General features: G+C 45.1%; 1 protein-coding gene across 1 annotated transcript; it reads right to left on the bottom strand.

Moving 5' to 3' along the window:
- Positions 1–395: 395 nt before the first annotated feature.
- LOC129132589 (urea transporter 2) lies at positions 396–15119 on the bottom strand. The gene is made up of 9 exons (XM_054651909.2): positions 14983–15119; positions 9668–9830; positions 8759–8948; positions 8196–8324; positions 6928–7120; positions 5174–5321; positions 4456–4590; positions 3456–3505; positions 396–2452 (listed from the first exon to the last, which is right to left on the bottom strand). The coding sequence occupies exons 2-9, from the start codon at positions 9813–9815 to the stop codon at positions 2276–2278; spliced, it is 1170 nt and encodes a 389-aa protein (XP_054507884.2). The 5' UTR covers positions 9816–9830; positions 14983–15119; the 3' UTR covers positions 396–2275.
- Between the last annotated feature and the right edge of the window lie 927 nt (positions 15120–16046).

Genomic DNA, 16046 nt, shown 5'->3' with positions numbered 1-16046 from the left:
TGAGGAGGACTTAGAGCTCCTTTGAGTGCCTGAACTGGCTCCAGGAGAGCTGGAGGAGGATTTTGGCTGTCTTGGGTAGCAGGACAGGGGGAATGGGTTTACACTGCCAGAGGGTAGGGATGGGATAGGTGGGATATTGGGAAGGAATTCTTAGCTGTGAGGGTGGGCAGGCCCTGGCATCAATTTCCCAGAGCAGCTGTGGCTGCCCCTGGATCCCTGGAAGTGTCCAAGGCCAGACTGGATGGGGCCTGAGCAACCTGAGATAGTGGAAGGTCCCTTCCCTTGGCATAGGGGATGGAACAAAGACCCTTTAACCCAAACAATTTTGTGATTTTGTGATTCTGTGATAAGCACAAAGAGCAGAATTTAAAAATCTCCTATGTATCCCACACACACTGATTTAAAAATTTTATTTTCCATTGTCTTCTACACTACTTGTTTAAGAAGTAACCTATCTTTGGAAGAGCTTAATGATAATAGAGAGAGAGGAACTTAAAGCAAATTCAAAAAAGTATGAATGTTTGTTTTAGAAATTAACTCTGCAGAACATTATGTAGATATTTATTAAGTAAATCATTGAAATGCTACATTTTACAAGTGAGCGTCAATCATACAGAAATACTGTTGAACATCTGAAATCCTAGAACTTCACCAGAAGACACTGCCAACTGTTCATCACAAATATTTTACACTCAGGCCTTTGTGATGTTTGCAAAAATACATGGTTTGGTTTTTTTTTTTCCCCCCTCCCAAACTCAGAAATCATGCTAGATTGTATTTAATTTGCTACAAGGAAAACAGGTTTTGGTTTGCTTTTCCTGGTGTGACACTAATGCATGCAGGCTCCTCTCAGCTGAAGGACCTGAGCACATGGAATATTTTCGGTGAAGATATGAGCTTCAACAGGAGACAGAGTATGTCAGTGAGCCAGGCAGAAAGGTTGATGCCTGTTTGGGTGATCCACACTGCTGGGTGCAAGGACAGCTCCCCTCTTCCCTCCCTGCACACCCTGGGAGCCTGGGCATGGGTGGCACCTGGCTGGTGCCCTGCAGAGCTCTGCTGGACTGACCTCAAATGTCCCCTTCCCACTGTGGGGCAGAGAGGAAGGCAGAGGAGCATCTTCACAGAACCACAGAGCTGCTGCCAAGGCCACCCCTGACCCTGTCCCCAAGTGCCACCCCCACGAGGCCTTAAAACCCTCCCAGGATGGGGACACCACTGCTGCCCCAAACAGCCTCTTCCTAGGCTTGGTAACTATTTCTACAAAGATATTATCCCCAATAATCCAATCCAATTCATCCCAAATAATCCAATCCAATATTATCCCAAATAATCCAATCCAATTTAAACCTCCCCTGGCACAACTTGAGGCCATCCCCTTTCCTCCTGTCCCCGTTCCCTTGGAGCTGTCCCTGGCTGTCCCCTCCTGTCAGGGAGCTCTGCAGAGCCACAAGGTCCCCATGAGCCTCCTGAGCTTCAGCAGCAGGCTGGGACAGTGCCACATTTTGCTGTTGGATATTTCTGGGCTGAGTGGGACAGTGTAGGGAGAGGAATTCAGAAGTTCAGCTCAAATGAGATCTATTTGTGTACTGACAGAACAGAGCCCTTTTATTGCATAGGAAAGGGACAGCAATGAGTTTCTTGCTGCCCCCTACTTTGCTAACCCATCACCAAGTTCAAGTATTAGAAGAAATCATGAGATTAACACAAAAATCACAAAAATCATGTCTATCTTATGTTTGTTGATTGCTAATGAACATCTCCCTCCATGGGGTTTGAGAGGTTCTCCAGGTAGAATTCTTCACAACCTATTTTCTACTTGGCAAGGAGTGCTCTTTATTTCATTTCTCTGCTACAGTGAAACTCTCTAGCATGCCTCCTATTGCTGTCATAAGATATTTAGCCATTAATTTGAAGTCCCCTCATATGCTGAAAGATGCTCTTTATTTCTTTACATTTGATTTCGGTGTCTTCAATTTCACAGAAAGATTTTTCTTTTCAGCTTGTAAGTAATTTTCCCATTGCTTATAATTCAAGTATCTTTTCAGACATGTGTGCTTTGAAATCATAACAGGTTGATACTGGGAAATGGTCATTCCAGCACAGCCCAGTCCTACCTAATAGAAATCTCCTGAATAGAACAAATAGATGTGGTGGGAAAAGTTTCTCCACGCAGAAGTGGTGTTGGACATTGTAGCAGACAAATCACATTCTGTTGGGCAAATACCTCGTGCTCTTGCCTTGAAATGAGATGAGTTTCTCTCTTCTTGGGTCTCTATGCCTCACAGCAAGACTTCTCATGTTTCTTCATCATCAGGTAATAAGCTCTGTTGGCTTCTGGGTAGGTGACTTTGGAGAGTGGCAGCCTGCAGATCCCAGAGTGGTTTGAGGTCATTAGCAGGAAGGTCAGGGCAGACAAGCAAAAGGGCCAGGTTCCAGATGGCACCCCAAACTGCAAAGAAAAACAACAAACCACCCATTTGCTTCGTGTCTTTCTTTTATTAGACTACCACCCACAGCCAGACACCTTGGAACAAGGTTTCTGCAGGAAGTCTAGACTCGGTTTTGCTTTGAGTCTTTCCTTCGAGAGGCTGGGTTTCTTTATGATGTCTTGACATTGTGCATCAGCCTGAAACATCTACCAGCTCTGGTGAGAGGGCTGCCTCATCTGCCATGGGGAAGGTTTCTCGGGTGCATGAGGTAGGAGAGGGTGACAATGAGAGAGGAGAGCAGATACCAGAAACATTCAGCTCTTCCCTGGGCCGTGGTACCTACTGACTTTTGGCAACTGAGAAAAGAAGTTAACCCAAATTTAATGTTTCTTTAACATGTGCAGGGCCCTTTTTCCAATTGCTTCTGGCATGAAGTAAATACCTGAAAGAGGGGAGATATTCTAGCAGCCTGCCAGCGCCTAAAGCAGGTCCAGGAGAGCTGGAGAGGCACTTTGGGGAAGGGCCTAGACAGGATAAGGGGGAACGGCTTTCCACTGACAGAGGGCAGGGTTAGATTGGGTATGAGGAAGGAATTCCTCCCTGTGAGAGTGGTGAGGCCCTGGCACAGGGTGCCCAGAGAAGCTGTGGCTGCCCCATTCCTGGAAGTGTTCAAGGACAGATGGGGCTTGGAGCACTCTGGGACAGTGGAAGGTGTCCCTGCCCATGGCATAGGGGTTGGAACTTGATGAGTTTTAAGGTGCCTTCCAACCCAAACCATTCCGTGATTCTGTCATCTCACAAGTGTCTGGAGCTGAGCTGTGGAAGTTCGTGCAAACTCTGAGGATGGAAAGTGGCAAGTGATAATTCCAAGTCACCTTTTCCAGTGGGAATCACACCAACCCCCCTGGACAGATAGTAACCCCTCTCCCAGACCATTTCTGCCTTTGGCTGAGTTTTTCTCCACATCTTGGTGTTTTGTCTGACGAGCCAGGGAAATCAGCCCTTAGCTGATACACTACTTACCACAGACAACATGTGGGTCACTGCTGCTCCCAGGTAGGCACTGAAGAGTGCTGTGGAGGAGAAAGGCAGTTGCTGGTGAGTTCAGCTGCTCATGGAGTACAAGAGCAATGACAAACATCTCTCCTTCTGCCTTGGGGAGCTCAACCAATGATTGTGACCCTGTCTGGGCACAACCCTGCTAAATCCCTCCCTGTGTCCCCTCCAACCTGGAGCATATGGGAGGGGCAAAACAAACAAACAAACAAACAAACAAACAAACAAACAAACAAACAACACTGGACTGATGAAAAATGTGCAATGCCATAATGGGCTTTTGAAAATTGCACTGACGTGGAAAGTATGTAGCTTGATGGATGGGGTTACATAGGAAAATAACCCACTCTCATCTGTCCTGCCTCCAGGGCTTGAAGGTGGGTCAATGACATTCAGAGCTAAATCTCTCTTATATGAGCACTGAATGAGCAATAGTTTCACTCTCAGCTCACTCTGATATTGAAATTTCATATGGAATTGCCTTATAAATAATTCTTCAACCCTGCTGTGTTGCCCAGCTCATGCCTTTGATCCATTTCAAGAGAATGGGGAGTGTGTACTGTCTAACTAGAGCAGAGCCCCACTCTTCTCAAGGATTAGCATGTCCTTCTTCAAAGAAGGAATTTGAGCCGGTATCTATGGGAAAAAAACCACCCGTGATTCATCCAGCAACGAGCGAACAAACACAACTAATGACTCAAAACAAAGCTGATTTGATTTCAAAGACCTCAGTTAACACGTGCCCACCGATCACAGCTCTTTAAACACAGCTCTTGGCCAAAAATGAAAGCACAGAGTGCATGAAAGCCGTGGCTCCAACACGCAGCCCCACCACTCGTCAGCCTCGCCTACATCCATCTGCCTGCCTGGGGTGCCCATCTGGCTCCAGCCCCCCTCTGCTGTGAGGAGAGGTCTCTTCTCATCCTGTCTCACTTCAAGGGGAGGTGAAAACCTGCTGGGTACCTACCACAGGCCATGGCCAGGAGGTGTGCCTGCCAGGTGAGAGCCAGGAACATGCCCCCGATGGCAGCGCAGGACAGGGCGCTGTTGTAGCCCCACAGCCCCAAGTAGATTTGGTTAAACGGTGTTGCTAAGCTTAGCCCTGGAAAATAAAGCCAGAGAAATGTGTCATTCCTTGGCCAAAGGGATGAAAGCGGTGGAGAAGTGGCATGAATCCAGATTTTCAAAGGTTCTGGCCAGCACTTGTACATGGGGCTGTTTGTAATCCTGTTGCTAGGGTCTAAAAGGGAATCATGGCAGAATTTTCCTGTTGCTGCTGAGCTGGCTTTGGTGATTTCATTTCAGCAGAACACACATGAGTGGATGAGCCTACATGTGAACCTTAAATGAATCCCTGAGGCCTGCACGTTCAGGCTGATGGCTATGACTTTCATTGATCTGCCCCTAAACCCACCAGGATACACCCAGAAATTAAGTACTTTGTGGTAAAAATTAATCTCAGCACAACAGAAACTTTTTTCTTCTGAAGGTTTCCACCCTCATAAAACAAGGTAAGAGAATGGGGAAGTGAATCAAAAGAATTCTTAAAGCAGAAGTTTGAGCACATTTTGTTTCCAATTAGCCATTCTCCACTGGGTTAAACACTTGTGACTTTAATTGCTCCACTTATTGTAGTTCCTGTTTTACTCTCCATGCTTTTATACAAATCTGGATAAAACCATTACCTGCCAGTATCCCCGCTGCTGAGCCGATCACTGTGTGGACACAAAGGAGTGGAGAGGAGATAAATAAACCAATCAGGAAAATTCCCCCAGTCCAGGGGTTGTCACAACCATAAACCTGGCCCACGCCGACTGGGATGGATTGCAGGAGCTGTAGAAATTAACAAACCAAACAAGACAATTTGTTATCAGCTTTGTAATTTTTTTTTTAAACCTATTTTTCTTGGCCAGGCTTACATTTGGCATTTATTGGATACAGTCTTTCTTTTTAATTGGAATATTTGGACAGGTCTCAGGAGACAGCAGGGCATTTCCACAGGGTTTCCCTTCAATGAAAATGAGTCATAGCTTGCTCCCTCGCCCTGAGCTCCTCTGCCAGGTTTTTGCTCTAAGATAAAAGGTAAAGATTTTGTGAAAGGGTTTAATCATCCTCTTTGCATGTGCTGATTTTTGCATATCCATAGGGACCATGAGAGTGAGCTTAGGGGATGGTTGGGATCCACTAGGAGTATGAGCAAGAGTTGCTGGGCTGGTGGGACAGAGCCCAGCTTGGTCACAGCTTAGAGATGGTTTTGAGGCACTTTTTGTATACAGTCGCCATAAAACTATGTGCCATGGTAAATGTTCTTTGAGAAATGTCACTTGTGGGTTTCTGTTTAGTGTCAATTAACTTCCTTTTCTTAATCACTCCCTAGGAAACCCTTAAAATAGTCAGCTGAGCCTTAGGAGAAAATAGTTACTCTGGTATCTGTATTGTTTATGGTGTAATCCAGCAGAATAAAGTGTTCCTTTGGAAAGGTCCCACTTGAATATAAATTAAAAATGTGTGAATGTGCACCTGTGCCCAAGTTTTTAACCATTCCAACACAGTTATATCTGCTTGCTCATGTCTAATCAGAAAGATGCAATTTTATAAACAGCCTGTATCTGAAAAATTAAAATTACCCAGTGAACTAACTGGAATTCTCAGCACAACCTTAGCTATGGGGAGATGATCAGTACATGCATAGAAATAGAAATGGGTAATTAGATTCAAGAGAGTATTTGAAGATTATAATCTATACAATTGGATCCAACTGCACATGAAAAGATTCTCCTTTTCAAGCTGTCCAAAATGTAAATTCCTAGAGTAGAAAAAGTATTATATTTTGGATAATAGTTCTCTTATAAATCAAATTTTGTACTGCCAGGCCATAAAGCAGCAAAAAAGGAGGTGGACCCACTGGAGCCAGTGCAGAGGCGGCCACGGAGCTGCTGCCAGGGCTGGAGCCCCTCTGCTCTGGAGCCAGCCTGGCACAGCTGGGGCTGTTGAGCTGCACAAGAGAAGGCTCCAGGGACACCTCAGAGCCCCTGCCAGGGCCTCCAGGGGCTCCAGCAGAGCTGCCCAGGGACTGGGGACAAGGCCTGCAGCGACAGCAGCCAGGCAATGGCTCCCACTGCCAGAGGGCAGGCACAGATTTTGGGCTCTTGGCAATTAGGAATTGCTGGCTGGGAGGGTGGGCAGGCCCTGGCCCAGGGTGCCCAGAGCAGCTGTGGCTGCCCCTGGATCCCTGGCAGTGCCCAGGGCCAGGCTGGATGGGGCTTGGAGCAGCCTGGGACAGTGTAAGTGTCCCTGCCCATGGCAGGGGGGGTGGGACTGGATGGTCATTTAAGGCCCCATCCAACCCATTCCATAGGAATTTATAAAGGAAGAGAATACATTTCTGTAGTGTTTTTAACTGTAAATGAAGGGGACTGTGACGCTTAAGACATCCTACCATTGTGATTTCAGCATCTGCCCAGGTGATGTTCGGTGTTCCCATTGCAGGACGAATCACAGTCGTGGGGAAGAAGAGGTTGTGTGGTCCTGAAGCAGCCAGGTAGAGGGTCAAGGCCAAGTTGAAAGGCAGGGTGAGAACAGGCAGGTCCCACTTAGAGAAAACTGCACTTAAAGCACTGGTGAAAATAGGGCTGAAAGAAGAGCAAAATGAAGCTTGTCAGAGGGGCAAACTGTAAACCCAGATGCAGAAAATTTGGTCTATTTAAAACAAACAAAAAAAACCCCAAACCAAACCAAAAAACCCCTTCTCCTCCTTCTATCTGTTTAATTTCTTCAATCTTTCTGATCAAATCAGAGACAGAAAGGGTCACTCCATAAATTTGCTACCCCTCCAAAGGCAATTATCAATGTACAGATTCCTGTCGTGTTATGTTAGTATGTATGGTGAATTTGCTAAACGTGAAGGAGACAGGATCCAGTGCTTTAATGGAGTTATTCCCCAGCTCAGACTCAGAGTCGATCTTTTATTTTTAGCACCTGAAGTGGAGTGAGACTGTGGTACCCATGCTGGGTCTGAGTGAACTGTGAATGAGGCTGTGTGCCCTTGCTCAAGCTTGTGCATCAGCAATAAAAGCTGACATCAAAGTGACTGTAACACCACCTGAAATTCAGGCAGACAAATTACAGGTGTGGTTTTAGCAATCTGCAGCTAGACATTTTGGGGTCAAAGACCAGGCTTCAAAATTTTTTGCTGGCCAAATACCTAGTGGATTATAGTGTCATATATACGAGTAAAATATTAGTAGTTGTTTGTTTTGATTAGTGTCAACCATCATGTCTTGGGACCAATGAACAGCTTCTGTGCTTGGAGAAGTAAATTTTCATGACATTTTTATATGGTGACTTAAATAGATGAAACACTTGTGGTTGATGATGGTAGGAAATAGTGAAAATAATGTTCCTCTTGAAACAGAAATGAATTGATGCATCACAGCAATATGACTCATGTTCAGAACATTGAATTACACATGATCAGCCACTGATTTTTGTTTTCCCCACTGGGATTATTTGTGATTATGTGTGTATTTTTATTTGTTTCTGGATTACATCTGAGTTTAAAAGTGTAAATAACAGCACAGATTTAACAGAATATATGTATTAGTTGTGTTGCCTTTCCACTGCTGGCTGCATAGAAATGCAGCAGCTCAGACTCATGTGTGGGGACTCTGGGGCTGGAAGGAGGAGCAGAGGAACCATCTGTCTTACCAGGTCATGGACACCAGTGCCACAGGCAGGAGGAGCCACCAGTTGTAGTCTTCATCAGCAGAGAAGACAGCCATCAGCAATCCCACCAGGACCCCGTTGTATCCGTACAGGCCTGCTGCTATGGCTGATCTGTGGGGAGGGAACAGCTGTCCTGAAGCCCTCTCCCCTGAGGATGCTTTGCTGACATCAGCCCTCCCTCCCCACCCAGCTGTGGCTCTGTTTGGGGATGACCTGCTGGAACTCATCCACTGAAATTCGATTTTTCACACCTGGCTCAGCACCTACCCCCCGCTTCTGCAGGTTTGTCCAGTGTCCCCCTGCACCAGGTGCAGCTGCTGGGAGATCTCTCTGGCCCTAGCAGACCAGATACATGCCCAGTCAAGGCTGGATCACACAATCATAGAAGGTTTGGGTTGGAAAGAACCTTAGAGACCACCTTGTTCCAACCCTATGCCATGGGCAGGGTCCCCTCCCACTAAATTCAGGCTCCTCATCCACACCAAACATCTAACACATAAATCAGCACTGAAGTGGCCACCTGAGGGGGAAAAGCATGGACTTACCTGTCCTGACCCAGAATAAGTGCTGTTAAAGTTGAGACAAGTGTTCCCACGCATCCTGTGAGTGTCCACCATGGGTTCTGCATCAGGAGCCCAGTCAGAATGACCAGCCCAGTGAGGGGGTTGTTGACAAACATCACCTGGGATATCCCACGCAGCACCCAGTCAAGGAGCTGGATCACGAGGGGTTTGTCTGGAAAAGATCAAATCCAGCAATAAAACAAGCCCCCTAAAGTCTGCAGATGGTACTGATTTGGGATGTATTTTTGAAACTCAGGAAAAGTTTTGGCAGTGGGACTTGGCACCACGGCTGAAGCAATGAATCAACAAGACTGTAAAACCTGACAGGGATTTATTATGGTCCACAGTGAAGGCTTACAGCTGGAAAACTGAGATGAGCAGTGAGGTTGCCAGAACCCTGTGTTATAAAGTACCCTGGACCAGATTCATATGAACCAGCTAATTTATGATGTCTGTGGCTCAGATGGCAAATCGTGTGTGTATCCCACTGCTGATTTATCACAGGGACCAAACACACCTACCTATGTGTAATTTAACTTCACAGTGGCATTAGGCTTGACAGAAACTGCTCAGCTGAAAGGACATGGAGTGTTAAGAAGAATGGCAGAGTACAGAATAACCATCCAGGGCTATATTCTGTGGGACTAAATTCACTTTGTACATGGCATGCTGGGAGGTAAATGTCATCTCAGACATCCCCAAGATTTAAGCACTATGTGGATCTCTGCACAAAGCTGATTTTTTCCCCTACAAAACGGACATAAATCAGGGTAGAGGTAATTTCTCTACTACTCTAACTTGAATCACATCACTAAGAAGTTAGTTATTACTCCTTTGATATACTTTTTTTTTTGGAATCCGCTGTCATTAGTCATGATGAAGTAGGTTTACCTTTCAGCCAGGTTCCAAAATCCTTCATGTCTCCAGTGAGGTAACCCACAGCTCTGCAGAAACTCTTCCCACCAGTGCTCAGTGGATTCTGCTTCACTGGCATTCTTTCCCCCATGGTTTCTATCTTGATATCAACACAGTTTTCCATGTTGATGTTCTGAACCTTTGGTAAAATTCAAGGGAAAAGAAAAAAACAAGAGTACATTACAATGTCTCTTTCTGATCCCTGCTTATTCTCCTTGCCACATTACTGCTCACCACATGGTACTTTGGAACCAGAAAGAGGAAAATCCTTACTTTGAGCACCTGATTCTTTTGTGTCCATGAGCACATTCCCTCTTCACATTCCCTGTCCTCCCAGACTTCCACGCAGTTATAAGAATATGTCTCATTTATTAAGCTTCTCTGCTGCTTAACCCATACTTCCAGTTTGAATTCATCCATCAGCCATCAATAATAGGCACCTAAATTCAGTTTTATAATCATCTATTGGGATCAGTTCACCCTTCTTGTGAGCACAGGCTTAGTCTGGGGTTGTCCATGGTGCCTTATTCCATAACTCACTTGCATTCATACATTCCTTTTTCTCATTTGAACTGCACTTTAAGCTGACCAAACTTTAGAAGTACCCAGCATTGACTCAGGAGTTTGATGCCAGAATTCACCGTTCTTGCTTTCCACTCTGCCTTAGTCATGTTGCTTTATTCTCTGCTGAGACAGTTTTGGGGACTGCATGTTGGAAGCTGTAGTAAGAAACCCTCAGAGATGAATGAAAATACACTCATTAAATTTACCTAGTGCTATAAAAAGTTTAAATAGGGTAGGGGACTGTTACAGGCCCAGCAAAGGTGTTTGGGCCTAAATAAAGTGTTTGGGATGCAGGAGATGGGGTCCCCTTTGGGACATACACCCTTTGCATAAGGGGTTGCTGGAATAACCTTTGGCACCTCATACAGCCTAGACAGCATTATTCAGGCACATGGATCAGAGGCTTACACCTAACATTAAAAATCAGTGCCTATAGCCAATTCATTGTTTGTCCAAGAGCCAATTCTAAATATGAAGTCACCAAATAAATAAAAACTCCCGTGCCTGGAGCATAGCCTGTTTCCTGAACTAATTCTTGGTGATTATCAAGCAAACACCAAAGTGTGTTGCTGTGTGAATACAGAACCAGTGGTGCTTCAGGTCTCACTGGTGAGTGCCAGCTTGTGCAAGAAGTAATGAATTTATATTAGGAGCTGATAGCCTAAATAGCATGATACAGACACATCGGTCTTGTGTTAGTTCTTGACTCTCTCAAAACTTTATTAAAGGCCTTGTAAACGTGTGGGGAGAGAACCCATAGCTCAGAAACACAGGTGCTGAGTACTTAAGGTGCTTCACCCCTGGGCATTGCACTGCCAGACCCTCCAGTGTGGTTAAGCAGCTCTGAGTCTGTGTAGGGGAAAGCCTGGTCAATGCACCATTGGTTAATCCTGGCCATTTTCTTGTTCTTGTGGTACAAGAGGGATGGCAGTGACATTTCAGGAAGGAATAAATATTTGCACAAATGAAAAAATGGACATTTTCTGCCTTCTGGAAGAGCTCAGCTAATAAAAGGATGGGTTCTAGATGAGATGCTGATTACAGGACCAGTAAATACAGAAGAGTATTGAGTTTGGCTTTGTGTAGGACATGAAGGTAAGGACCTGGAATAAAAAGGCTAAGAAAGAAAAGAAGAGGAGGAAAGAGTGGTGCTAGGAATGATGTCCTGATACAGGAAGGCTTTTTTTGGGTCTGTTATAACTTATTATGTTAATTCATTAACCATCGCTTTTTTCATACTTTATTCTGGAATAAGTGAATGGAATATACTTTCAGTTAAATCAGAATTTCCAGCCAAGACAAACTCTCTCCATTTGGTGAAAGTGCAGATCCTTTCCTGAAAGTGAAAGATCCTTTCTTTTCAAAGGATCTCCCTCTTTATCAGCTTGGGCTTTCCCTGTTGCTAACCTGTAAAATGAAGTGCTGCTGCAGTGCAGAGCAGTGCTCTGAGACCCTGGGTGTTCCCCTGCACACTGAGTGAGGAGCTGTTTGCACTCAGGGGTCTGCAGAATGGGATGCAATGTGCATGTGAAGTGTTGCAGTCACTGTCCACTCCACTTGTACAGTGGAGATAAAAAAATGGAAGAGGCTGAGGGCCTGAATTCACCAAAAAATGGACGTATTGCTGGCAATAGTCAGGCAATAGTCAGGCAAGAGTGAGCTGGCAGTGCTCCTCTGCCCTTTCCAGGGGCAGAAATGAAGCCAGCTCAGTGCAGCTGGCACAGCAATCAGACCAGGTGACCTGGTGAGTCACTTGCACTAACCTGTTTCCAACTTCACACCCAGTGAATGCCCAGCGAGTCCCAGAGCATTCAGAGTCACAGGGAATGAGTCACAGTCAGGCTGCAGGGTGATCCTGGTTACCTTCTGTCCTGCAGGGCTGCTCAACCCCTGTTCATTATGTCACAGAATCATGGAATAATTTGTGCTGGAAGGGACCTTTAAGGCTCACCTATTCCAACCCCTCAGGCACTCCCATTTGAGCTAGGCATTGTCTTTCTCTAGAGGGACCACAGGAATTTCATCTGTTCAGTAGAGCTTGTGGTGAGTGACAGGACAAGGGGCAGTGGCTTCAAACTGAGAGAAGGCAGGGTTCGATTAAACATCAGGAAGAAATTGTTCCATGTCAGATTCCCTGTCAGAGATTGCCCAGAGAAGCTGTGGTTGCCTCTGGTTCCCTGGAAGTGTTCAAGACCAGGATAGACAGGTCTTGGAGCAAACTGGGATAGTGGAAGGTGTCCCTGCCCATGGCAGGGAGGGGGACTAGATGAGCTTTAAAACCCCTTCCAACCCCAACCATTCTGTGATTTTTTATGCTAAGAGAGAATGAAACCATTATTGAGCAGCCTCCTCACCTGCAGAGCAGCCAGGTGGGAAGTGGGTGTAGGCCAAGAAAACCTTTGGTTTGGGATGGGGTCCTCATGACACAGTGAAGACCCAGATCCAGCCCCACTGGTTTCATGACTTCCCTGAATCCCATGCCAGGCACTGTGTGGGGACTGCATCCTGTCTGAGTGAGTTTTGTTGTCACCACAGCCCTGAGGCTTGTCCTGTCTATTCAGAAACACAAAGTATGAAAGATTTGCACTACTTCTACTGAGTTTTCCAATAGGAGCATAAAGAGGTAGTGAAACACTTGGAAACTGGCACCAGCATAAACTTTTTTAGGCATTTTTAGCGATTTTACAAAGCAGTACCTACCATATATATGCATAGATTAATGATTTGTTAACACATTGTGTTGCTCCAGGGAGTAGGTGATAGCAGGTATTTAGGAAAGGAGAGAATACAGAAGGTGTCTTATCTCAGAACTGTGGATATGCTCAGAGAATTTTAACACAGTGATATCTGAATAATAATGCAGACCAAAGTGTACATGTTCTGATGGGGATTTCATGTGTGCTGGTCTGCAGCAGGTCTTTTGAAGACCTGCAGCTGAAGTTATGCAAACACATGGTTTTCACTGAAAGTGTTATTTTTTCTTAGTGCACAAAGCAAGGAAATGGAGCTAATTGCAAAAGGAGTGTTCTGCTGGAACAGACTGCTTGGCTTCTGCAGGGGGGTAGGTTTGGTAATTTTTTTATTCTTGATTTCTATTAGTCCAGGGGAAAAAAAAAAAATTAAAGGCTAAGTTCTGTTCTCAGGCAGCTTGGAGCACACTGCCTCATCTCACATAAACTCTTGAGAGGTGTTCCAGCCCTGCAGTGCAAACTCCCAGAACTGGTGTGTGACTGGTGAGATACAGGAGCAGCAGCAGAACCCAGGCAGAGCCAGTCTGAACACACTTTTCATCTCAGTGCTGCAAGTGCAAGTGGTTTGTAGTGTGCTGTAAGGGCAGAGAAACCACTGAAAACCATTTTCATGGGAAGTGAGAGCTTCCCATGAAACAAAGCAGAAAACATAGAAGATGTTTCTCTTTTATGAAGATGAAATCATCACAGGGCCGAGATGTTAATCTACCATGCTTTTTAATCATCCTTTCAGAGTTAATTAATGTCCTGTAGCAAAGTGCTGACGTTATGCAACCCCGTGTCTCCCTAAATCAATGTTCCTTCCACTGGTGTGCACTTCCTCCCTGTCAGGCCGTACCCACGGCATCCCAGTCATGCCTTCTAAAGCTGGGGCTGCCCTCCTGCAGCACCTGGCCCTGCAAACACTCCTTTATCCACCTGCTGAGGACGAGACAAGCCTGGCCACAGGTGGGTTTTGTGTTGTGTATGCTAAGAGCAGTGTTGTGCTTGCAGCTGGGAGAGGGACAGAGTTTTTAGTTTGGCTGATTAATATTCCAGGCAATGGGTGCTTCCAAGCTTGGACACGGGGCTTTTACCTGTGGAAATGCAGCAAAGCTATCTAGCACTTTCTCTTCTTTCTGGAATTTTCCTCTCTCCCTGCCAAAATCCAGGTTTCTCTGAGGGTTTAATTTATGGTGAGGTGTTTGTTTGTGCAAGGACCTGCTACCGCACAATCGCAGCCATTGTATCTTGCATTCTCTGAATTGTTGCTGTGAAGTCTGCGGGCAGCCAAGCTCTGTGAGCAGCCTGTTTTTAGAGGAATTCCTGCATCCAAGCACAATAGGAGGAAAGGGCCAGACTCTCTGCAGCTCTAATTCCAGCACAGCCCGTGTGATGTTACCAGGGGTGTAGTAAAGCTGGATTAATATTGTGTTAGGCATAGGAACACACGCAAGCACAAGAACAATCCTTGAAACAGGTTATAATGCACTTGACCCTCACTGGAAGAAAATAGCTCAGGTTCTCCCATAGAAGATATATTTCAAAGTATTAGATCAAAAGAAAGCTTACACCTCAGATTCAAATATTCATTAAGCTCACATGCAATTCAGTTTTCAGAGACCTCTCTCTCAGGGACAGAGAAATACAGAGACACTCTCTCATCAGCTGTGTATTATTACTATCTGGGCATTTTCATTTGGCAGAATGGAAAGGCAGTAAAAGGAAATGCTAAAGAGTTCTGGTTATTTCTTTTAAAAATTTATTTCTTTTCTCTATTTCCTCCAAGGCTCGGCCACCTGGCTATGCAGTACTAATAAATCCTCACCCTGCTAGAAACTGCTTGATAACTCGTATTCTTGTGCTCCTCCTGAGCCTCAGCTGCTCTCCTTCAGCAGGGCTGCTCAAATGCTGCTTGCCAGGTGTTTTGAGGGAGAGGAAAGACCCAGGTAAGTCAGTAGCAGGGTGCATTAAAAGGAAAGAACAGAGTGCTCTTACCTCTCAGACGAGCTTGGGAGGAGCTGTAGGTTTGCTGGTTAGGCCAGAAGGAAAGTAGGGAAAAAGAAAATGTCCCACCAGCTTATATAGGCTAGCATGGCTCCTGTCCTGATATTACTGATTTGTTTCTCCTCCCACTTAGTGAGCTCCAAGTGAATGTTAAGAAAGTTCCCCTTTGAATTCTCCACCTTTCCTCTTGCTCTGTCCTGGGTCTCTTGCCAACAATCTATCCAAATGTCCTCTTTCCTGCTGGATTTTTTAAGGTTTTTTTTGTTTAGTTTTTAAAATTATTTTATTTTTACTTTTTCCTTTTTTTAAAACAAATTAATTCTCCTTTAACTTTGTCCTTTCTCCTTCTCTACCACTTAAAATAAAAGAAGATTTTGAAATGGACTCTCAGTATACCTGAGCTTGACCTCAAGTTCATCCTCAGCATTATCTTCCTTATCCAATGCAACTTAGCATCCTTCCCTATCAAAATTCTGACCTGGGAATGTGCAACACAGCGTTTTGTGTTCGGCAGCCTATCAAGTTTTCCTGTTTCTGGGTACCTTTCAGAAGCACTGTTCTGTTAATGAAATGCAGTGGAAGACTGGGTGACCTTCCAATGTTTAATTGCTTTTATATATTATTTGAGAAATTCAAGGGGTATTTTTCTTTCTTTTTCTTTCTTCTCCTTTTTTTTTTTTTTTTTAACCTATCCTCCCCATCTCACTGGAGGAATCTGAAATATCAGAAGTGTTGCATATTTGAGAGTTTTATAGGGCTGTGAAAGTGCTGCAAGTGACAGAGAAGAGGCTGGAGAGGGAAGTCTTGAATAGTAATGCAGGAGAAAGGGTAGAGAAGAAGATGGTGAACTTAAGGGACCTTATAGGCTAATTTAATCTATTGTAGAATTCTCTTTAGGACTCTTTCACAGTGATGGCTGAGAGAAGCAACCTTGCAAATTGAGCTGTGTGCTGGAGAGAATGGTTTATTGTTAAAGCAGAACCCATCGAGCTTTGTGACTTTGCTTCCCCCAGCCCCGTGGAAGCAGCCTCGGCATGCACACGAGCTGGAGGGGT

The sequence above is a fragment of the Agelaius phoeniceus genome, chromosome Z (assembly GCF_051311805.1).
Source record: "Agelaius phoeniceus isolate bAgePho1 chromosome Z, bAgePho1.hap1, whole genome shotgun sequence".
Lineage (NCBI taxonomy): Eukaryota > Metazoa > Chordata > Aves > Passeriformes > Icteridae > Agelaius > Agelaius phoeniceus.
This window is presented reverse-complemented; position numbering and strand designations above follow the sequence as displayed.

Coding starts and splice junctions, on each gene's coding strand:
- LOC129132589 (XM_054651909.2), bottom strand. CDS start 9,815: ATGGAAAACTGTGTTGATATCAAGATAGAAACCATGGGGGAAAGAATG. Junction 8,325..8,758: donor CTTATTCTGGGTCAGGACAG/GTAAGTCCATGC, acceptor CCCTCCCCACAG/ATCAGCCATAGCAGCAGGCC. Junction 7,121..8,195: donor GCACTGGTGTCCATGACCTG/GTAAGACAGATG, acceptor CTCTTCTTTCAG/CCCTATTTTCACCAGTGCTT.